The following is a 25,000-nucleotide window of genomic DNA, read 5'->3' as shown; positions in this document are numbered from 1 at the left end:
AAAGAGAGAGAGATAGAGAGAGAGAGAGAGAAAGCGAGAGAGAGAAAGCGAGAGAGCGAGAGGGCGATCATATGGTTCATGACACTTAGCAGAATAAAAGAAGAATAACACAAAGGACTGGAGAGTATAGAAATGAGAGCAAAAACATTATAAACTCAAAAAGCAAAAAAAGAAACTTCCTCTCACTGTCAACTGCGTTTATTTTCAGCAAACTTAAGATGTGTAAATATTTGTATGAACATAACAAGATTCAACAACTGAGACATAAATAAGTTCCACAGACATGTGACTAACAGAAATTGAATAATGTGTCCCTGAACAAAGGGGGGGTCAAAATCAAAAGTAACAGTCAGTATCTGGTGTGGCCACCAGCTGCATTAAGTCTCCTCCTCATGGACTGCACCAGATTTTCTAGTTCTTGTGAGATGTTACCCCACTCTTCCACCAAGGCACCTGCAAGTTCCCAGATATTTCTGGGTGGAATGGCCCTAGCCCTCACCCTACGATCTAACATGTCCCAGACGTGCTCAATGGGATTGAGATCCGGGCTCTTCGCTGGCCATGGCAGAACACTGACATTCCTATCTTGCAGGAAATCACGCACAGAACGAGCAATATGGCTGGTGGCATTGTCATGCTGGAGGGTCATGTCAGGATGAGCCTGCAGGAAGGGTACCACATGAGGGAGGAAGATGTCTTCCCTGTAACGCACAGCGTTGAGATTACCTGCAATGACAACAAGCTCAGTCCGATGATGCTGTTACACACCGCCCCAGACCATGACGGACCTTCCACCTCCAAATCGATCCCGCTCCAGAGTACAGGCCTCAGTGTAACACTCATTCCATCGACGATAAACGCGAATCCGACCATCACCCCTGGTGAGACAAAACCTTTTTGACAGTCCTGTCTGGTCCAGCAATGGTGGGTTTGTGCCCATAGGCGACGTTGTTGCCAGTGATGTCTGGTGAAGACCTGCCTTACAACAGGTCTACAAGCCCTCAGTCCAACCTCTCTTAGCCTATTGCGGACAGTCTGAGCACTGATGGAGGGATTGTGCGTTCCTGGTGTAACTCAGGCAGTTGTTGTTGCCATCCTGTACCTGCCCCGCAGGTGTGATGTTCGGATGTACCGATCCTGCGCAGGTGTTGTTACACGTGGTCTGCCACTGCGAGGACGACCAGCTGTCCGTCCTGTCTCCCTGTAGCGCTGTCTTAGGCGTCTCACAGTACGGACATTGCAATTTATTGCCCTGGCCACATCTGCAGTTCTCATGCCTCCTTGCATCATGGCTAAGGCACGTTCACGCAGATGAGCAGGGACCCTGGACATCTTTCTTTTGGTGTTTTTCAGAGTCAGTAGAACGGCTCTTTAGTGTCCTAAGTTTTCATAACTGTGACCTTAATTGCCTATCGTCTGTAAGCTGTTAGTGTCTTAACGACCGTTCCACAGGTGCATGTTCATTAATTGTTTATGGTTCATTGAACAAGCATGGGGAACAGTGTTTTAACCCTTTACAATGAAGATCTGTAAAGTTATTTGTATTTTTACGAATTATCTTTGAAAAACAGGGTCCTGAAAAAAGGACATTTCTTTTTTTGCTGAGTTTAACTCTCTTTATGAGCATATCAGAGATTGGGTGTTAGACTGAAGTGGGGGGAGAAGACAGGTCAAGCTACATAGACTTTTATTTGGGTTAATCTGACTTTTGGCAATTGTTTCGGTGCTGGTTTGGATGAGGTTATTCGGAAAAAGACGGCAACCAATGGCAGAGACGGCGAGCAGGAGCTGGTGTTGGGACCTGATTGTTGTGTGGCGTAAAGGAGACCTGGCGCCCACTACCTCTCAAGCCCTTTAAAACGCCACTAAACCATTAAGAGGTTTTCAGCATGGGCAGTCACTGTTTTCTCACAGGGCATATTGCCTTGGCGTTGGGCAGTGTTCCTATCACTGTGAGGGGAAAACAATGGTCTCCCTCCCTCCCTCCCTCCCTCCCTCCCTCCCTCCCTCCCTCCCTCCCTCCCTCTCTCTCTCTCTCGCTCTCTCGCTCTCTCTCTCTCTCTCTCCAGTATCTCTCTCTATCTCTCTGTCGCTGTCGCTGTCTCTGTCTGTCTGTCTGTCTGTCTGTCTGTCTGTCTGTCTGTCTGTCTGTCTGTCTGTCTGTCTGTCTGTCTGTCTGTCTGTCTGTCTGTCTGTCTGTCTGTCTGTCTGTCTGTCTGTCTGTCTGTCTGTCTATCTGTCTGTCTGTCTGTCTGTCTGTCTGTCTGTCTGTCTGTCTGTCTGTCTGTCTGTCTGTCTGTCTGTCTGTCTGTCTGTCTGTCTGTCTGTCTGTCTGTCTGTCTGTCTGTCTGTCTGTCTGTCTCTCTCGCTCTCTCTCTCTCTCTTACACAGGCTGGCCACATGGAACACATTAGCAGAATGTTCCATATGGTATGCTGAAGGTCTTGTGAACATGTAACAAAGGAGTGAGTTATACCTCGGCTTTGCCGTAGTGTCGAATTTGAACCTCTGTAAAATATTTTACTTCCTCACCGTGGTGTGTTGGATTTTCCCTTCTCTGCTGACAACTTCTTTTGAAGTACTGTAAGCTGACTAATTGACTACTGCACTTTTATTGTTTAATTACTCTCACTGCAACATATGGAGGTAATTATGCATAAGCATGTGTGGTATCAACTTGCATGTACTGTATAGCAAGACACATTTTTTAACCATGTGTCAATTGTTTTCCTAATTTTAATTTTGTTGTACTGTAGATTTCCACATGATTGAGCATACATACCTCCCACCCTGTACCGACAGTATTGCACTGAACAACAGTCGGATCAAACATTTAGTTTCTTCACATAGACGCAGAGGAACATCACATAGATTGTTGTCCTCTAGAGCATGGAGAGAAGTGGAGGTGACAGAAACACACCCACTCCCTTCTGTTGCCTCACTTGTCTCCTGTGAGATCCGAGAATGACGCAACCCTTGTGATTAGAGTGTGCATCCGCTTCAGCGGTGAGATATGTTAATCAGCTAGTGAATAATTACCTCCTTGGTGCCTTGATTAGACTGGAGTGACAAGGCTGGCAAAGTGTGTGCCTCAAAGAAATACGCCCCCACACACACACACCTGAGAAGTTATTATTTTTGAGTTACAGCTTAAAATGTCCCCACAGAAACGCAAATTATCTGACATTTGTTCCACAAGTCCCCTCAGAGAAGAGCTGATCTGTGTCTTTAATATATGACATGTGGCATGTCTCTGTGGAAGAGAGGGAAATTCCCTCAGTGGAGAACACTGTTCTTTCTAATAAAAAAGGAATCTTCCGCCAGTAACTTCAAAGAACTACAATAAGTTGTTGTTTGATCACTTGTAGCATTAAATGGATGTGATAAGTACTCATTGACTTGGGGGGGTTGAATCCAGATATGAGTTACATCCTCGTAAATGTCCCCATTGACATCTGTGTAGGATTTGCAGAGGCATATGAGTACGTTCATACCTTAGAATGCGGTAAACCGATAGGCCTACTCCATTGATAGAATATTCCTCTGAAAGTCAGGTGTGGTTTATCCTCTTTTTTTCCTCTTCAAAACTGCGTGGTCTAGTGTGGTGTCAGACAGGGCTTAGTGGTCTAGTGTGGTGTCAGACAGGGCTTAGTGGTCTAGTGTGGTGTCAGACAGGGGTAACTGGTCTAGAGTGGTGTCAGACAGGGGTAACTGGTCTAGAGTGGTGTCAGACAGGGCTTAGTGGTCTAGTGTGGTGTCAGACAGGGCTTAGTGGTCCAGTGTGGTGTCAGACGGGGCTTAGTGGTCTAGTGTGGTGTCAGACGGGGCTTAGTGGTCTAGTGTGGTGTCAGACAGGGGTTAGTGGTCTAGTGTGATGTCAGACAGGGGTAACTGGTCTAGAGTGGTGTCAGACAGGGCTTAGTGGTCTAGTGTGGTGTCAGACAGGGCTTAGTGGTCTAGTATGGTGTCAGACAGGGGTTAGTGGTCTAGTGTGGTGTCAGACAGGGCTTAGTGGTCCAGTGTGGTGTCAGACAGCGCTTAGTGGTCTAGTGTGGTGTCAGACAGGGGTTAGTGGTCTAGTGTGGTGTCAGACAGGGGTTAGTAGTCTAGTGTGTTGTCAGACAGGGGTAACTGGTCTAGAGTGGTGTCAGACAGGGCTTAGTGGTCTAGTGTGGTGTCAGACAGGGCTTAGTGCTCTAGTGTGGTGTCAGACGGGGCTTAGTGGTCTAGTGTGGTGTCAGACGGGGCTTAGTGGTCTAGTGTGGTGTCAGACAGGGGTTAGTGGTCTAGTGTGATGTCAGACAGGGGTAACTGGTCTAGAGTGGTGTCAGACAGGGCTTAGTGGTCTAGTGTGGTGTCAGACAGGGCTTAGTGGTCTAGTATGGTGTCAGACAGGGGTTAGTGGTCTAGTGTGGTGTCAGACAGGGCTTAGTGGTCCAGTGTGGTGTCAGACAGCGCTTAGTGGTCTAGTGTGGTGTCAGACAGGGGTTAGTGGTCTAGTGTGGTGTCAGACAGGGGTTAGTAGTCTAGTGTGTTGTCAGACAGGGGTTAGTAGTCTAGTGTGTTGTCAAACAGAGGTTAGTAGTCTAGTGTGGTGTCAGACAGGGGTTAGTTGTCTAGTGTGGTGTCAGACAGGGGCTAGTGGTCTAGTGTGGTGTCAGACAAGGGTTAGTGGTCGAGTGTGGTGTCAGACAGAGGTTAGCAGTATAGTGTGGTGTCAGACAGGGGTTAGTAGTCTAGTGTGTTCTCAAACAGAGGTTAGTGGTCTAGTGTGGTGTCAGACAGGGGTTATTGGTCTAGTGTGATGTCAGACAGGGGTAACTGGTCTAGAGTGGTGTCAGACAGGGGTAACTGGTATAGAGTGGTGTCAGATAGTGGTTAGTGGTCTAGAGTGGTGTGGTCTAGTGTGGTGTCAGACAGAGGTTAGAGGTCTAGAATGGTGTCAGACAGGGGTTAGTTGTCTAGTGTGGTGTCAGACAGGGCTTAGTGGTCTAGAGTGGTGTCAGACAAGGGCAAATAGAGGTCATAGGAGCCATAGAGAGTACATCAGTCTGGCTAAATGTTGCCATAACGGCAAAGTGTTTTAGTCTTAATTAAAAGTGTGTGTTTGGTGAGGGAACAGGCGGGAAGAGGCCCCTTCATCTTCCCTGGTGGCTCACCACTTTAAAGAGGCCAGTATGCCATGTCTGTCTGGGGCCCATCTGTCTGTCTGTCAATCACAGTTTAAAGTTCATGAAATTTCTATGAGCATCGATCGCAAGGTGGGGGAGGTCGGAGTGTTGGAGTGGCAGGCTCGGGTGATTGATCAAGCCTTTTGCTTTGAATTTATTTTCTATGCTTTCACTGTGAGGGGTGTGTGCATGTGTGTGTGTGTGTGTGTGTGTGTGTGTGTGTGTGTGTGTGTGTGTGTGTGTGTGTGTGTGTGTGTGTGTTGAGGGGGGGGGGTGGTGTGTACTGTAGGTTTATGTATTGAGTTTGTTGTACAGTATGTACAGTGCAGTGTAGATGCTGATGGATAAATGTTTGGGGATATCAACTGTTTACGCTGACACAAAATACTGTATAGCAAGTCAGAGTGGATGTTTTGCATTGTATGTTTGCATGCATGTGTGTCGCGATTTCATCTTATTTTGAATGAGGGACAAATAAAAGAGAGCGAGAGAGGGGGATGAAAGGAGTAAATCAATAGCATAATGCATGTGTGTAACAGGGGGCTTTAGATGCTTGTCAACAGGTCGGTGCTCCACAACCCCCAGCAGGCTACACAACCCCCAGCAGGCTCCACAACCCCCATCATGCTACACAACCCCCAGCAGGCTACACAGCCCCCAGCAGGCTACACAACCCCCAACAGGCTACACAACCCCCAGCAGGCTCCACAACCCCCAGCAGGCTACACAGCCCCCAACAGGCTACACAACCCCCAACAGGCTCCACAACCTCCAGCAGGCTACACAACCCCCAGCAGGCTACACAACCCCCAACAGGCTCCACAACCTCCAGCAGGCTACACAACCCCCAGCAGGCTACACAACCCCCAGCAAGCTACACAACCCCCAGCAGGCTACACAACCCCCAGCAGGCTCCACAACCCCCAGCAGGCTACACAACCCCCAACAGGCTCCACAACCCCCAGCAGGCTACACAACCCCCAACAGGCTCCACAACCTCCAGCAGGCTACACAACCCCCAGCAGGCTACACAACCCCCAGCAGGCTCCACAACCCCCATCATGCTACACAACCCCCAGCAGGCTACACAGCCCCCAACAGGCTACACAACCCCCAACAGGCTACACAACCCCCAGCAGGCTCCACAACCCCCAGCAGGCTACACAGCCCCCAACAGGCTACACAACCCCCAACAGGCTCCACAACCTCCAGCAGGCTACACAACCCCCAACAGGCTCCACAACCTCCAGCAGGCTACACAACCCCCAGCAGGCTACACAACCCCCAGCAAGCTACACAACCCCCAGCAGGCTACACAACCCCCAACAGGCTCCACAACCCCCAGCAGGCTACACAACCCCCAACAGGCTCCACAACCCCCAGCAGGCTACACAACCCCCAACAGGCTACACAACCTCCAGCAGGCTACACAACCCCCAGCAGGCTACACAACCCCCAGCAAGCTACACAACCCCCAGCAGGCTCCACAACCCCCAACAGGCTCCACAACCTCCAGCAGGCTACACAACCCCCAACAGGCTCCACAACCCCCAGCAGGCTACACAACCCCCAGCAGGCTACACAACCCCCAGCAAGCTACACAACCCCCAGCAAGCTACACAACCCCCAGCAGGCTACACAACCCCCAGCAGGCTTCACAACCCCCAGCAGGCTACACAACACCCAGCAAGCTTCACAACCCCCAGCAAGCTACACAACCCCCAACAGGCTCCACAACCCCCAGCAGGCTACACAACCCCCAGCAGGCTACACAACCCCCAGCAGGCTACACAACCCCCAGCAAGCTACACAACCCCCAGCAGGCTACACAACCCCCATCATGCTACACAACCCCCAGCAGGCTACACAGCCCCCAACAGGCTAGACAACCCCCAGCAGGCTACACAACCCACAGCAGGCTACACAACCCCCAGCAGGCTACACAACCCCCAGCAGGCTCCACAACCCCCATCATGCTACACAACCCCCAGCAGGCTACACAACCCCCAGCAAGCTACACAACCCCCAGCAGGCTACACAACCCCCATCATGCTACACAACCCCCAGCAGGCTACACAGCCCCCAACAGGCTACACAACCCCCAGCAGGCTACACAACCCACAGCAGGCTACACAACCCCCAGCAGGCTACACAACCCCCAGCAGGCTCCACAACCCCCATCATGCTACACAACCCCCAGCAGGCTACACAACCCCCAGCAGGCTACACAACCCCCAGCAGGCTCCACAACCCCCAGCAAGCTACACAACCCCCAACAGGCTCCACAACCCCCAGCAGGCTACACAACCCCCAGCAGGCTACACAACCCCCAGCAGGCTACACAACCCCCAGCAAGCTACACAACCCCCAGCAGGCTACACAACCCCCATCATGCTACACAACCCCCAACAGGCTCCACAACCTCCAGCAGGCTACACAACCCCCAGCAAGCTACACAACCCCCAGCAAGCTACACAACCCCCAGCAGGCTACACAACCCCCAACAGGCTCCACAACCCCCAGCAGGCTACACAACCCCCAACAGGCTCCACAACCCCCAGCAGGCTACACAACCCCCAGCAGGCTACACAACCCCCAGCAAGCTACACAACCCCCAGCAGGCTACACAACCCCCAACAGGCTCCACAACCTCCAGCAGGCTACACAACCCCCAACAGGCTCCACAACCCCCAGCAGGCTACACAACCCCCAGCAGGCTACACAACCCCCAGCAGGCTACACAACCCCCAGCAAGCTACACAACCCCCAGCAGGCTACACAACCCCCAGCAGGCTTCACAACCCCCAGCAGGCTACACAACACCCAGCAAGCTTCACAACCCCCAGCAGGCTACACAACCCCCAGCAGGCTCCACAACCCCCAGCAAGCTACACATAGCAGAGTCAGATCAGTCCTTCTGCTTATGGCTCACACTGTTGTGCGACTGACAATTTCTTCCCCCAGAAGGAAGGGAGGAAATGATCTGATACACACACCTGTAGACACAGCGATGACCTGCGTCAATCATAACATGAATAAAGATGAAGCCCATGCTGCTCTGGGATGCAAGCCACTCCAAATCCCCCGTATCCCCTGTTCTGTCAGTCGGGCGTTGGACATGGGCTTGGGCCTTGATGGTATATTTCATATGGAATTTGAAATGATAAGTGCAATGAAGGAAAATCCACGGAGAGCCTATGAGCTGAGTGTGGTGGAGGAGGATAGTGGAGATTTATGGGTTTCGGGATGATCCTCATCGGGGACATGGCTGTGCAAGATGAAGAAAAAAGATTCCCAAAGTGCATATTCCATCCATCAGCTATATCTGGTAAATATGTACAGAATCAGCTAGCAGCCAAGTAGAAAAGCAGAAGCCACTTAAGTGTTTGGAAGGGCAGTGGCGGTGAGGAAAAGTACATAGAAAATAGCTCAACATAAATAGATGTAAACATGTTGGAGAATGAGGATGTAAACATATGCTGAATGAATGTATATATATATTCTTCCAATGCACCATTTGAGCATGCAAACGTTTTAAAGCTTGGGAGCCTTAGTCCCTACCACCCGTGAGACTGATTGTAAAAGAGCAGTGAGACTATGGCTACGTTCCAATAATATTAACTGACTTCCTATTCTAGACCACCAATCTGAAAGGACTTTATTAGTGAAAGTTCTGTAGTTGAACACCTATCCAATACCCCAGTAGCAACAAATGAAAGGAAGGTATTTAAGAATATTGGACCAGCTTTACTCTACCATGTCTTCCAGATTTGTTAGGTTCAGGGGGTTGTAGGTAAGCATCCCCTCTGATCACGTTGACCTTGTAGAGGTACACTGTTTTAACTCTGACTGAACCTCTTGCTCCTGCTAACTGAAGTCGTTTGGGTCCTTTGGAAAGCAGAGCTGTTTGAAATAAGACAGAGAGCAACATGGGAATTGATTTTGAGGGAGCTTTAGGTAGCCTCCTCCTAAACCTCTAGAAATAGGTTAGGACATCTGGCTCGACGTGTGGAGGTTTGTCACATGGATTGAAAGATGATATATTACACTTTTAAGATAAAATGGGAATTTCTTTTCACAAATCAAATCAAATTTTATTGGTCACGTACACATGGTTAGCAGATGTTAATGCAAGTGTAGCGAAATGCTTGTGCTTCTAGTTCTGACCGTGCAGTAATATCTAACAAGTAATCTAACAATTTCACAACAACTACCTTATACACACAAGTGTAAAGGAATGAATAAGAATATGTACATATAAATATATAGATGAGCGATGGCCGAACGGCATAGGCAAGATGCAGTAGATGGTATAGAGTACAGTATATACATATGAGATGAGTAATGTAGGGTATGTAAACATTAAATAAAGTGGCATTGTTTAAAGTGACTAGTGATACATTTATTACATCCAATTTTTTATTATTAAAGTGGCTAGAGATTTGAGTCAATATGTTGGCAGCAGCCACTCAATGTTAGTGATGGCTGTTTAACAGTCTGATGGCCTTGAGATAGAAGCTGTTTTTCAGTCTCTCGGTCCCAGCTTTGATGCACCTGTACTGACCTCGCCTTCTGGAAGATAGCAGGGTGAACAGGCAGTGGCTCGGGTGGTTGTTGTCCTTGATGATCTTTTTGGCCTTCCTGTGACATCGGGTGCTGTAGGCGTCCTGGAGGGCAGGTAGTTTGCCCCCAGTGATGCGTTGTGCAGACCTCACTACCCTCTGGAGAGCCTTACGGTTGTGGGCGGAGCAGCTGCCGTACCAGGCGATGATACAGCCCGACAAGATGCTCTCGATTGTGCATCTGTAACAGTTTGTGAGTGTTTTTGGTGACAAGCCAAATTTCTTCAGCCTCCTGAGGTTGAAGAGGCGCTGTTGCGCCTTCTCCACCACTCTGTCTGTGTGGGTGGATCTTTTCAGTTTGTCCGTGATGTGTATGCCGAGGAACTTAAAACATTCCACCTTCTCCACTACTGTCCCGTCGATGTGGATAGGGGGCTGCTCCCTCTGCTTTTTCCTGAAGTCCGCGATCATCTCCTTTGTTTTGTTGACATTGAGTGTGAGGTGATTTTCCTGACACCACACTCCGAGGGCCCTCACCTCCTCCCTGTAGGCCGTCTCGTCGTTGTTGGTAATCAAGCCTACCACTGTAGTGTCGTCTGCAAACTTGATGATTGAGTTGGAGGCGTGCATGGCCACGCAGTCATGGGTGAACAGGGAGTACAGGAGAAGGCTGAGAACGCATCATTGTGGGGCCCCAGTGTTGAGGATCAGCGGGGTGGAGATGTTGTTTCCTACCCTCACTACCTGGGGGCGGCCCATCAGAAAGTCCAGGACCCAGTTGCACTCAGGGTCTCGAGCTTAATGACGAGTTTGGAGGGTACTATGGTGTTAAATGCTGAGCTGTAATCGATGAACAGCATTCTTACATAGGTATTCCTCTTGTCCAGATGGGTTAGGGCAGAGTGCAGTGTGATTGCGATTGTGTCGTCTGTTGACCTATTGGGGCGGTAAGCAAATTGGAGTGGGGACTAGGGTGTCAGGTAGGGTGGAGGTGATATGATCCTTGACTAGTCTCTCAAAGCACTTCATGATGACGGAAGTGAGTAGTCGTTTAGCTCAGTTACCTTAGCTTTCTTGGGAACAGAATTAATGGTGGCCCTCTTGAAGCATCTGGGAACAGCCGACTGGGACAGGGATTGATTGAGTGTGTCCGTAAACACACCAGCCAGCTGGTCTGCGCATGCTCTGAGGACGCGATTAGGAATGCCGTCTGGGCCGGCAGCCTTGCGACGGTTAACTGTTTTACTCACGTTGGCTGCGGTGAAGGAGAGCCCGCAGGTTTTGGTAGCGGGCCGTGTCAGTGGCACTGTACTGTCCTCAAAGCGAGCAAAGAAGTTGTTTAGTTTGTCTGGGAGCAAGATATCGGTGTCCGCGACGGGGCTGGTTTTCCTTTTCTAATCCGTGATTGACTGTAGACCCTGCCACATACGTCTCGTGTCTGAGCCGTTGAATTGCGACTCTACTTTCTACGCTTAGCTTGTTTTGTTGCCTTGCGGAGGGAATAGCTACACTGTTTGTATTCAAAATAAAGACTTTGCAACTTGAAACAATACTCCCAACCAACAAAAGTGGTGTTTTGCATATAGTGAAGTCAGAACACAGGAGGTTCGTGGCAGCTTAATCAGGGAGAACAGGCTTGTGGTAATGGCGGGAGCGGAATCAGTGAAATGGTATCACATACATCAAACACATGGTTTCCAGTTGTTTGATGCCATTCCATTTGCTCCCTTCAAGCCATTATTTTGAGCTGTCCTCCATTCAGCAGCCTCCATTTTGTCAGAACGATGTCAGAGTATGAAAGTAGAAGAAATGACACTTAAGGTGATGATCAAATGAACATTATCATGCCTAATGACAATTTATGAATATTTCAGATAGATGGTTTATCTGACCTTAAAGTAGCAATCAGCAGTAGAAACAATAACAAAGCGGCATCCCCACCCTTGGTTTGGTTAAAAGCTGAGGGATGCGGCTAGAGAAATGTAATCACTCTGACAGAGCTATGGATGCAAGGACTGACCATCCATTATATCAAATGTAGAATGTTAACCATGTTATGAGGCTATATAGTGTTTGTTTACATTTACTTTGTTTACAAACATTGGCGTAAAACAAGGTTATATTTTAGTTCTGATGGGGTACGACAGTTGAACTAAGCTCATGAGGCATTTCTAAGTTATATTCTTCAAGAATTAATGCTTACATGTCATTAATTTATAAATCCCAAAATTGATGTATCATCTGCTGATTTAAAAGCCTCAATTTGGACTAGATTATTCTCCTTAACCCAAAAACTTCTGTCTGACTTGTATAGTGTTCTGCTGTCACCAGCACTATCTACCTAGTGCTATCTGCCTAGTGCTATCTACCTAGTGCTATCTACTGTACCTAGTGCTGTTGTGTGATCTGGGATCATGTTTCACTACCACTCCTCTCAGCCTTGGTTGAGTGTGTTAGTGGAAATCCCATTCACCCTCGCCCTCCCTTTTGTCCCAGTCGAGTGGTCACCTAATAACAACGCTCTGTTTAGTGAGACCCCAGTCGACTGTTTGATCACTTTCATGGAGAGAGGGAGAAATCGAGGGCAATAATTGGATGATTAAATAAATAAAAAATGATACCTCGCCGACCCCTCTCTCTCTCTTTCTCCCTCTCTCTCCCTCACTCATATTCTCTCCTCCTCTTCCCACCGAACTGCATTATCTTTCCCCTTTAAAAAAATCCAAACGTCAGACACCGCAAAGACACGAAGATGGCTGGGCCCCCGAAAAAAAAATCAATACAAATTACGATGGAGAAAGTGGCACTGATGGCTGGAATTGCAGCATATGTTTACACTAAATCAGGCAATCTATCTTCATATGGGGTGTGTAATGCGTAGGGGGTCAGGGTTCACGCAGCGCGTCGGCGCTCTCCAATTACTCAGGCTCTTTGCGAGGAGGCAGCCGTATCGATTGGTTGAGAGGACAGGGGCCTACAGGCAGCCAATGGGGCGCTGGGGTCAAAGTGCTAGGGGATTTTAATAAGGGGAAGTAATGGTCTTAATTTCTGGGGGGCAGTAGAGGGAGAGACGTCTGTTCCACTACCCTCCAGCCTCCCCGGCGAGATGAGATTCTCTTTCTGCCTCTCTCTCTCTCTCTCTCTCTCTCTCTCTCTCTCTCTCTCTCTCTCTCTCTCTCTCTCTCTCTCTCTCTCTCTCTCTCTCTCTCTCTTCCTGTGTGTGTCCGTCCCCTTTCTCTTGCTTTGTCTCTCCTTCACTTGTTCTCTCACTTGTCCTACTCTCTTGGTAGATGGCTGTTTTTAGAATTATCCCTGGTTGTGTTGAAATTCCCTTTCCCAATACTCAGCCTTAACACTCTGACAAGGCCTTATGAATACCTTATTATCCAAAGACATCTGTTTGGTTTCAAAGTAGACTATCCCCTCTTCATCCCAACAAGGGAGAAATCGTCCATGAGAGAGTAATCCATTCCAGGCCTCTCAGGGGCCAGGGGCAGAGATTCAATATGGAAGCCTGTGTGGAGAGGGAACGTGGAGGCTCCGTCACCCTTCAGATAACATCCCCACCCAGCCCCAGCCTGAAAGCCCTTTTCTCCTTCCCTTGGTGTGAAACGGGCCTCCAACAAATTTGATTTAGCAGCTCGCGGGTGCCCATTCCTGAGGAAAGAAAACAAATATTGTTATAATGGTAATAACATCTATTTGCCGCTCGCGACAAACAGCAGCGGGCCTTTGAAAAGACCCTGCGCTGCTGCTACCACCTTATTCTTATTCATGAAAGCGCCGGTTATGCATATTAGTGCAAACTAGCTATTCTACTTACTGGCATTTGGTGTGTCAATCATCCTTACAGGGCAAGAAGGCTGACAAATTGTCCCCAAAGTCAAATTTGACAGCCTTTTATGATTAATGGGCTTGATTATGGAGAAATATCTCCCTAACTCATTTCCGGGTGTTTCTCTTTTCCCCTTCGTATGGAAACGGAGAGGAATGGAGATTGTGTTGTTTTCAAACGGGGGGGGTAATGAAATAATAAGGGGGAGGTGTGAGGGGCTTGGAGTGAGGGCGGTACAATTGAATTAGTTAGGAATGCTCTGTGAAAGGGATAGTGACTGGGACAGGTTGAGTAGAAGGTCTCACGCTTAATAAACAGCAGTAGAAGAAAGAGAGAGACATGCCGGTGGAGGAAGAGATGGGCTGACACAAGGCCATTGTAGAGCTCCTGTATCAGGGCAGGGCAGGACAGCCAGGCAGGGGAGATATGCTACTCTAGAATGTGACATAATACCTTCATAAGGCCATCATAAGGCCTTCAGAAGGTCTTCATAGGCATACAGATGTAAAAAAAAAAAAAAAAAAATTAAATGTGCCATTGGAAGCTATCGAAGAGCAATGCATGTTTGAGCCGCTCCACTTTGTTTGTAGAGATATCACTCAGCAATATTCTAACCATGATAATTCTCTCTCTTTCCAGCCTTGAATGAGCCTACCATCGACTACGGCTTCCAGAGGCTACAGAAAGTCATCCCCAGACACCCAGGAGATCCCGAGAGGTTACCTAAGGTCAGTGATATGCCTCAGAGGACACCAAGGAGTACATCATCCCCTGTTGTTACTCCAAAGACCACCCAGACCATATAGACTTCGGACTGCCAAATATCTGAGTTTATAGAGGGCAAACCAGATCTGTTAGATTGGATTAATTTGTTCCACTCAATATGGACCTGGCCTTTGGAACATACTCCGATGCCAAGGGGCACATTGTTCTGATAACTTGTACAATTGGAAACAGGTGTTTATATGATGTTGTATTGGTGTTGTAGAGTTTGAGACAGTGTTTCTGGTCTTGTTATTTTTATTTTTGAGGTAGTAACAAACATGCAGATGCAAAGTCACTGCTTATACAAATATATCTCCATTCCATGCACACGTGTAGACACATAAACTGAGTATACAAAACCTGATATAGACTGACCAGGTGAATCCAGGTGAAGGCTATGATCCCTTATTGATGTAACCTGTTAAATCTACTTCAATCAGTCTAGATGAAGGGGAGGAGACAGGTTGAAGAAGGATTTTTAAGCCTTGAGACAATTGAGACATGGATTGTGTATGTGTGCCATTCAGAGGGTGAATAGTAGAAGGTGAATGGTAGAAGGTCCCAGGCACACCGGTTTGAGTGTGTCAAGTACTGCAGAGCTGCTGGGTTTTTCACTCTCAACAGTTTCCAGTGTGTATCAAGAACGGCCCACCACCCAAAGGACATCCAGCCAACTTGACACAAAAGTGGGAAGCATTGGAGTCAACATGGGCCAGCTTCCTTGTGGAATGCTTTCGACACCTTGTAAAGTCCATGCACTGACGAATTGAGGCTGCTCTGAGGGCAAAAGGGGGTGCAACTCAATATTTGGAAGGTGTTCCTAATGTTTTGTAAACTCAGTGTAGAAGCACGCAAGCACGCACACACGCACACACACATTAGGCAGGGCCAAGAACACAGGCAGCCGTCAGGTGCCCTGGGCGGTTTGCCGCCTGGTTAGTATGAAAAGATTATTTTCCCCCAAAAAAGGTGCACCACTAAATGAGTGAGATTGTTTTGGGCAGGGAACTGCTGTAAAGAGGGATACGATCAGATGTGGCCTGACAGTCTAAAACAGCTGCCAAATTGAAACCATTTATCAAAATCTGACATCTGAGATCCAGTCACCAAAAAAGCAGTTTATTTGTAAATTGATACTATTAGCGAGCATATATTGTCTGGCCCCTTTGATGCCCTGATTTGTGGCGGAGGGAGAATGTCCCTATCAGCCGTTATATATTTATTTATTCAAAAGAAAACTCAATAAGCGTATAGATTTTCCTCCATCTTCTCTTCAGCCGCTAGCTTTCTCGACATTTTAGACAGAAGGAAATAACAACAAGACTAACACATAAAAGCTTGCTATTCGTGAAGTACCTTATTGCTCTCACCCAATGTGGCTTGTCAGGAAAGACTCACACAGTCACTCTGGAACAGTAAGGCTGACATTTCATCTCTTTGTTATCCTCTCTCCTTTGCTTTTCTTGTAGGATGGAAAGGTTGGTCAGGACCATTTGTAGAGTCTCTTAGGCAGGGAGCAAAGCTACCCCAAGCTACGTTCAGAGGCAATAGGCACCAACACTTGCTATTGGAACCAATTGAAGTCAAATTGAAGTAATTTTTTAGGCAGGAAGCAACAGAGCAAGTCTAGAAGGGTGGGAATAAGTGGGATTCCATGTAAATAATGATAGGGGAAAACACTGGCTGTTGGTTTTTGATGTTTTCCTTTGTAGCTGAGAAACCCCATTTGAGTGATTAGATTAGGAGGTTGGCAGCCGCACTTCTCCAACGAGCCGGTCCCAGAGCTGGAACCCTAGCCCCAGTGATAGACAGACAGAGCAGACTGGGGCTAAAGCATGGCCAACTGGTCACTGATGACCTCGGAGGCTGGGGCTGGATCAGTTCGCCTCTAATTTCATTTCCAGTCTGCCTTGGCTGCAAGCGGACACTTCCCCGTCCAGATCTATGGAGGATATGTGGTTTAAGCTCTAGCCTCCCCTTATTGCTCAGCATGGGAGGCAGCAGCATATTTGCGAGGTCCACTCTGTTCCAGGATCTTTGTGGTAGAAGACCCATTCCCAGGTCACGGCAAGTTTAACGGCCTATGAATCCTCTTAAATAGACACCTGGATGGTGATGCGTTCCTTACATGCGGAGGGCCTATTTTCCTAAGATACGGCCATACGGGAGGCCTGTTTTGATACAGAGCAGACAAACAAATGGAGACTGAGCTAAAAAGCTAACCGAGGTGAAGAGTTTGCTGTCTTGTCGGCCAAAATGTGTTAACGGCTGAAAAAGCATGTTCTGGCCTTATATGACCTCTTAGGCTAGATGTGTTTGCCACCTGTTTGGCCATTACATCTGAATCAACTGCCAGGGTTAATGGGGCAATTATATTCAATGCAATGTTAGTGCTGGTCTGTAACAAAAGCCTGCACTCCCTATATCTAGTCCAGGACCTGAGCTGTTAGTTTGTGCTCTAATCTATACTGAACAAAAATATAAACGCAACATGTAAAGTGTTGGTTTCATGAGTTTAAATTAAAAATCCCAGAAATGTTCCATATGCACAAATAGCTTATTTATCTCAAAATGTGTGCACAAATTTGTTTACATCCTTGTTAGTGAGCATTTCTCCTTTGCCAATATAATCCATCTACTTGACAGGTGTGGCATATCAAGAAGCTCATTAAACAGCATGATCATTACACAGGTGCACCTTGTGCTGGGGACAATAAAAGGCCACTTTAAAATGTGCAGTTTTGTCACACAACACAATGCCACAGATTTCTCAAGTTTTGAGGGAGCGTGCAATTGGCTTGCTGACTGCAGGAAAGTCCACCAGAGTTGTTGCCAGACAATTGAATGTTAATTTCTCTACGATAAGCCGCCTCCAACGTTGTTTTAGAGAATTTGTCAGTACATCCAACCGGCATCCCAACCGCAGACCACATGTAACCACGCCAGCACTGGACATCCACATCCGGCTTCTTCACCTGTAGGATAGCTAGAGATAGCTAGAGATAGCTAGAGATAGCTAGAGATAGCTAGAGATAGCTAGAGGTAGCGCTCCCTATGTGTTGCAACTAGGTGGCTGTGGGACGGCTGTGCAGAGCCAGGCAAGGGGTGATTTATCATTGTTAAGGGACCTGTCGGAAGGCTTCTTCTCCCGGGTCTGCTGATCCCTTCTCTCCGGGAACCACTGGAACCAGGGAGCCATCCTCCCATAATTGAGCTCCTGGAAAGCAATGGAAGAAAATAGGTGGAATATGTCTGGAGGCAGATGCAAGGAGGACTGGGGCGTTGGGGGCCAGGGGCACGGGCTGGGGCTCAGGGGGGTTGGGTTAGGTGAGATTGGTAGAAGAGTTACGGGAGAGATTTTGCTCGCTCATGTTCAGTCCAATGTTTGATAAGGAGGATGCAGTTACATGCAGTATGATAAAGGCACATTCCATAACATTTTCACATGAAAATAGCAATTATTAATGTCTTTCTGTGATAGTAAAGACATACAATTCCTTGAGAGAAAAACTATTTTGTATTGTCGCTAAAATGTTATATAGTACTGCACATTAAAAGTAGCACTGAGAGGAAGTGACATAGGCTGGGTTTCCAGTTGATAGGTTATGAATTGTGATTCAATTTATAGATACAGAAGTTCAAGTAATTTTTTAAATTTTTTAATTTAACCTTTGTTTAACTAGGCAAGTCAGTTAATAACAAATTCTTATTTACAATGACGGCCTAAGAACAGTGGGTTAACTGCCTTGTTCAGCGGTAGAACGACAGCGTTTTACCATGGCAACTCGTGGATTCGATCTAGCAACCTTTCAGTTACTGGCCCACCACTCTAACTACTAGGCTACCTGCTGCCCCAAGTCAAAATCCTCTTAGAAAATGACAGGCATTTTCAAACTCATGAGTCAAATTGGAATTCATTTCCTCAATCGACCTGACTTGAAGATGACCCCAGTCCGTTTAGGATATTCTATAATTCCTGCTCTTTCATATCGTTCTTCTTGTGAGTTATTCCACCTGGAGCTCTGAAGTACCCTAAAGAGACGTTCACTCTCTAGATGTGTGGTCTGTCGCTCCAGAATACTGTATGTGCCTTTCCCTCTTGGCCTGGATACAGATGAGAGCATGGAGCATGGTGGATGAAATGATTTCCACCTCTGTCTGAAGTCATAAAAGAGAGACATACACTAGCTAAAACCTGTTTTTCCCCCGGTGTAAGGTAGAAAGGGCTTTAAAGACATCAGTGTAGAGGCTTCCAGGATAGAGGCTGGGAACAGACTCTTCCTACTCACACATAGGGAGGGAGTCTCTTGTAGGGCCAACTTCTCATCCCGTCCTGGCAGTTGACCCACTGAGGATGGAGGAGAGAATTCTCCTTTCCTTCCCTCCAGTCCTCCGCCAAGTCCCCTCTTCTTCCCCCTTCATGGTGGGGAGGTGCTCTCTCTCTCTCTCTACTAGAGTATGTAGTGAATCTTTCCACCCTTGCATATTCCATGTTTGATGTTTATTCATATTGCAAATGGGTAATTTCAAGAATCAAGATACTACCGTTATATTGAGTTCAAGTGACACTCACACTTTATACTAGCACTAAACCAGCATTTGACACACCATGGAAACGTCTGTAGTACCTTCATCTCCTCAATCTTTCAGATCATTGGCTGAGGTGATTATTGAATGAGCCGTCACGCTGCTTCTATCCCACCATCCCTCCATCCCTCTATCCCTCAATCCATCCCCCCTCTATCCCTCCATCCCTCTATCCCTGCATCCTTCCATCCATCCCTCCCTCCGTCCCCCCTCTCTCCCCTCAGAGGTGTGGGCCAGTGATAAGAGATTATGATGATAACTGGGAGGCAGTGCATTACCGTATTGATTGGGGCTGAGCTTTCAGCGGCGTTAAAGCACCCGCGCTCTGATTGCCGGCACTTGCGCTGACAGGAATCCAATGGCGTTGTCTCTCCTCGTCGCTATAGGGAGGGGTGTGTGTGCATGTGTGGGTATATGGGTGTTGGGAGGGTGGGGTGTATGTGTGTGTAAGGGAGAGGGGGGGTTATGAGTGTGAATGTGGATATGTGTGTGTGTGTGTGTGTGTGGTTCACAACAAGGCAGTGCAAGGCCCATCTCCCACCCCCACCCCCACCCCAACAGCTACAGGACCACAAGACCTAGGCATAGATAACCCTCACTGTTATGTCACAAATTCTGTGATGTATTTTCAATGGTCCAAGTCAAGTAACATGACATGAAATGAGGTTCTCAGAACAGATGGCCTGTTCTTAGTTGGTTATCTAAAGGTTCTCAGAATAGGCGGCCTGTTGGTTATCTAAAGGTTCTCAGAACAGGCGGCCTGTTCTTAGTTGGTTATCTAAAGGTTCTCAGAACAGGCGGCCTGTTCTTAGTTGGTTATCTAAAGGTTCTCAGAACAGGCGGCCTGTTCTTAGTTGGTTATCTAAAGGTTCTCAGAACAGGCGGCCTGGTCTTAGTTGGTTATCTAAAGGTTCTCAGAACAGGCGGCCTGGTCTTAGTTGGTTATCTAAAGGTTCTCAGAACAGGCGGCCTGTTCTTAGTTGGTTATCTAAAGGTTCTCAGAACAGGCGGCCTGTTCTTAGTTGGTTATCTAAAGGTTCTCAGAACAGGCCGCCTGTTCTTAGTTGGTTATCTAAAGGTTCTCAGAACAGACGGCCTGGTCTTAGTTGGTTATCTAAAGGTTCTCAGAACAGGCGGCCTGTTCTTAGTTGGTTATCTAAAGGTTCTCAGAACAGGCGGCCTGGTCTTAGTTGGTTATCTAAAGGTTCTCAGAACAGGCGGCCTGTTCTTAGTTGGTTATCTAAAGGTTCTCAGAACAGGCGGCCTGTTCTTAATTGGTTATCTAAAGGTTCTCAGAACAGGCGGCCTGGTCTTAGTTGGTTATCTAATTGTTGTTATTGTCTGGAGATAATTAGCTAAATCCATTGTAGATTAGTGAGCTGAGGAATTTCTGTACATAACGAAGTGCTTCATTTATTCTGCGATAATACTCTGGAGAATGTCCTCCAAAGAGTATTTTCTTTGCATTTGTTTTCAAGATTGGGGTTATTTAGGGGGTTGTTCTTAGCATCAGAAACTGGCCACACATTTCAAACAATTGAAAGCACACACGCACACACACACGCACACACACACACACACACACACACACACACACACACACACACACACACACACACACACACACACACACACACACACACACACACACACACACACACACACACACACACACACACACACACACACAAACACACAAAACACACGCAAACCAAAGCAGAGTAGCACCAACGAGCAGTAAGGCCTCGAAGGCGTCGTTACCTTGAGAAGGCTGTTGTGTCTGTCATTGCCTAATGAAAAAAGGAGAGACCGACTGTGGCAAACACACACACACCAGTGTGTAGAGGCAGGAATGTGTGTGTGTGTGTCCCTATGTGTGTGGGTTTGAGGCATCGGGCGGGAGGGGGTTGCCAAAGTTCCCTGTGGCAGGCAGGGTGTTGCAGCCGCCAAGCCTCAGAGACATTAACTAACTTCTGTTTTATAATGGAGATTAATGAAGCGAGCACATGCCAGAGGGGGAGAGGAGAGGAGAGACGATAAGAGGAGAGAGGATGAGAGAAGGGGAGGAGGGGTCCGAGATACACTCCTCATGGGGGTATAGCGGTTGGCAGTGCCAAGGTGTGACAGATTGTGCCCTCTCTCAGTGGATAGGGACAGGGGACAGGGTTCGGGTGTAGAGCTGGGGGTGGGGTGGAGATTGACAGGAGCTGGAACGAGAGCTCTATTGCTTTTTTGTGGTGGGGGTGTCTGTGTGTCTGTGTGACTGTGTGTCTGTGTGTCTGTGTGTCTGTGTGACTGTGTGTCTGTGTGTCTGTGTGCCTGCAGGATAGCTGTGGGGTCAGTAGGGGTGTTGGGGTGTCTGTGTGACTGTGTGACTGTGTGTCTGTGTGACTGTGTGTCTATGTGCCTGCAGGATAGCTGTGGGGTCAGTAGGAGTGTTGGGGTGTCTGTGTGTCTGCAGGATAGCTGTGGGGTCAGTAGGAGTGTTGGGGTGTCTGTGTGTCTGCAGGATAGCTGTGGGGTCAGTAGGAGTGTTGGGGTGTCTGTGTGTCTTGTGTCTGCAGGATAGCTGTGGGGTCGGTAGGAGTGTTGGGGTGGGCAGGTGGGTCTGTGTCTGCAGGATAGCTGTGGGGTCGGTAGGAGTGTTGGGGTGGGCAGGTGGGTGTGTGTCTGCAGGATAGCTGTGGGGTCAGTAGGAGTTTTGGGGTGGGCAGGTGGGTCTGTGTCTGCAGGATAGCTGTGGGGTCAGTAGGAGTGTTGGGGTAGGCAGGTGGGTGTGTGTCTGCAGGATAGCTGTGAGGTCAGTAGGAGTGTTGGGGTGGGCAGGTGGTTGTGTGTCTGCAGGATAGCTGTGGGGTCAGTAGGTGTGTTGGGGTGGGCAGGTGGGTGTGTGTCTGCAGGATAGCTGTGGGGTCAGTAGGAGTGTTGGGGTGGGCAGGGGGGTGTGTGTTTGCAGGATAGCTGTGGGGTCAGTAGGAGTGTTGGGGTAGGCAGGGGGGTGTGTGTCTGCAGGATAGCTGTGGGGTCAGTAGAAGTGTTGGGGTAGGCAGGTGGGCACAGAGGAAGGGCAGTCTGGCGTGGTGGATCTCAGATAGATGTGAAACTCTACTAAGGTACACTCTCACACACAGGCACGCGTATGAACACACACACACAAACACACACGCTCACGCATGCTCTTTATTTAAAACGTAGAACATAGAAAAAATAAAATCAACCAATATATTAGTGAATCTAATTTCCATTGATGTATATATTCAGAAGAGAATCCATGAAGTTATCAAAAACTCACACACCCCTTCCTCACTCTGTAACTCAGGCCTGCCCATCTGGGCAGATGGTAATTCCTCAGACTGATTCGACTTTACTTGGATCCTTTTTCCTGAGGTCATATTTTGTCGTGGGAAATGGGGGACAGAAAGGGAGAAGAGCATCCTCATGCACTCTTTCCCTGTCAAACAGTGAACACAGGGCTAACAGTGAGGGAATAGTTAAATGATTAAATGATAAGAAAAAAAGTTATTCCCGGACATGTTTACCACAGCACATTTCCTTTGACATAGTTTTTGGTCAAGTTAAACTTTTTTTTTTACACAAGGAAAAGGCTAGATGTGTTGTAGGAACCAATCAGGCTCCAGACAGGCAGACAGAGGCCCCTCCTCATTGTAATACCCCAGAGACCTCCAGCAGAGGCTCCCACAACACCAGCTCTCATCCCCAGAGCCCTGGAAACAACAACCAACCCAGCTCTCCCCACCTCACCCACTCCTCTTCTCTCCCCACCTCACCCACTCCTCTTCTCTCCCCACCTCACCCACTCCTCTTCTCTGTCCTCCTTATGTCATGTCTCCTTTCCACTCTCGTGTTGTGTCGTGTTGTGACGTCTCGTCCCTTTCTCCTCTCCTCTCCTCTCCTCTCCTCTCCTCTCCTCTCCTCTCCTCTCCTCTCCTCTCCTCTCCTCTCCTCTCCTCTCCTCTCCTCTCCTCTCCTCTCCTCTCCTCTCCTCTCCTCTCCTCTCCTCTCCTCTCCTCTCCTCTCCTCTCCTCTCATTCTTCCTGTGAAAGGATACTGGGCTGTGTGAATATGCCTGTGTGTGAGTGTTTGTCCCCCCATTTAGCCCCGGCGAGTGTCAGCGACTCCTCCTCCACCAGACAATATTTATTTATCAGGCTTGTTATTGTTATTTAGAGCCATCGCCACGGCGACCCACTGGGTTGCTGGGTAGAGATTGGACGCTTCCTCCTCTGAGTGGGAAATAGCCCAGGGACAATGGAGAAGGGGGGTGGATGAGAGAGAGAGCAGGAGGGAGGGGTGAATTAGACAGGGGGAATTCAACTAATTTCATGCAATGTGGCTCTAATAAGCCTGGGTCTAAAGTGGCGGATCGGAAACACCGAAGGCAGTCTGAAAGTGTTAATAGGTTCCCACCACCTCAGGCTGCTCCCTCCCAGCTCCCCCTCTCCCTCCAGGGTGCACTGGCAGCCATTTTGATTAGAGGCTGGTGAAGATGCACTCTGATCATGACAATTTGCTATTGTTTAGTGCTGTGACAAAAAGGCCACCCCCTACAAGCAGAGACATGAGCGCTCGAGAAGGGAGTTGTGGGGCTCAATACAAGATGTCTGATTGGGAGAATGTGTAAGTGTGTGTTAGTACACTATATGGCCAAAAGTATGTGGACGCCTGCTCGTCGAATATCTCATTCCAAAATCATGGGCATTAATATGGAGCTGGTTCCCACTTTGCTGCTATAACAATCTCCACTCTTCTGGGAAGGCTTTCCACTAAATGTTGGAACATTGCTGCGGGGACTTACTTCCATTCAGCCAAAAGATCATTACTGAGGTCAGGCACTGATGTTGGACAATTAGGCCTGGCTCGCAGTCGGTGTTTCAATTTGTCCCAAAGGTGTTTGATGTGGTTGAGGTTAGGGCTCTGTGCAGGTCTGTCAAGTTCTTCCACACCGATCTCGACAAACCATTTCTGTATGGACCTCGCTTTGTGCACTGGGGCATTGTCATGCTGAAACAGGAAAGGGCCTTCCCTAAACTGTTGCCCCAAAGTTGGAAGCACAGAATAATCTAGAATGTCATTGTATGCTGTAGTTCACTTGAACTAAGGGGCCTAGACCGAACAATGAAAAACAGCCCCAGACCATTATTCCTCCCCCACCAAACTTTACAGTTGGCACTATGAATTTTGGCAGGTAGCGTTCTCCTGGCATCCGCCAAACCCAGATTCGTCCGTCAGACTGCCAGATGAAGTGAAGCGTGATTCATCAATGGCGGCGAGCTTTACACCACTCCAGACGATGCTTGGCATTGCGCATGGTGATCGTAGACTTGTGTGCGGCTGCTTGGTCATAGAAACCCATTTCATGACGCTCCCGACGAACAGTTCTTGTGCTGGTGTTGCTTCCAGAGGCAGTTTGGAACTCAGTAGTGAGTGTTGCATCCGAGGACAAGCGATTTTTACGCGCTTCAGCATTCGGCAGTCCCGTTCTGTAAGCTTGTGTGGCCTACCACTTCGCTGCTGAGCTGTTGTTGCTCCTAGACGTTTCCACTTCACAATAACAGCACTTACAGCTGACCGGGGCAGCTCAAGCAGGTCGACGGACTGACTTGTTGAAAACGTGGCATCGTATGACGGAGCCACTTGAAAGTTACTGAGCTCTTCAGTAAGGCCATTCTACTGCCAATGTTTGGCTATGGAGATTGCATGGCTGTGTGCTCGATTTTATACACCTGTCAGCAACGGGTGTGGCTGAAATAGCCAAATCCACTAATTTGAAGGGGTGTCCACATACTCTTGTATATATAGTGTATGTGAGTATGTGTTCAGTGTGCGCGCATGTGTGTGTGTGTGTGTGTGTGTGTGTGTGTGTGTGTGTGTGTGTGTGTGTGTGTGTGTGTGTGTGTGTGTGTGTGTGTGTGTGTGTGTGTGTGTGTGTGTGTGTGTGTGTGTGTGTGTGTGTGTGTGTGTGTGTGTGTGTGTGTGTGTGTGAGAGAGAGAGAAGGGGGGTGATGAAAATGAGATGCAGACAGCTGCTTACTTACGGTTGTTTATCACACGTAGGCTGT

At 48.2% G+C, this 25,000-nt stretch overlaps 1 protein-coding gene across 10 annotated transcripts in view; it reads left to right on the top strand.

The window, feature by feature from the left end:
• The window catches only part of LOC120047437 (transcription factor COE3-like), a 106,261-nt gene that overhangs the window by 74,416 nt on the left and 6,845 nt on the right, over positions 1 to 25,000 (top strand). For all 10 annotated transcript variants that reach the window (XM_038992960.1, XM_038992965.1, XM_038992959.1 and 7 more), the window contains one exon: positions 14,208 to 14,296. In XM_038992960.1, coding sequence (XP_038848888.1) covers positions 14,208 to 14,296 — 89 coding nt within the window. The remainder of the gene's footprint in view (positions 1 to 14,207; positions 14,297 to 25,000) is intronic.

Source organism: Salvelinus namaycush, chromosome 5 (assembly GCF_016432855.1).
Source record: "Salvelinus namaycush isolate Seneca chromosome 5, SaNama_1.0, whole genome shotgun sequence".
NCBI classification, from domain to species: Eukaryota; Metazoa; Chordata; class Actinopteri; order Salmoniformes; family Salmonidae; genus Salvelinus; species Salvelinus namaycush.
The sequence above is the reverse complement of the archived record's forward strand: the minus strand, read 5'-3'. Positions and strand labels throughout refer to the sequence as shown.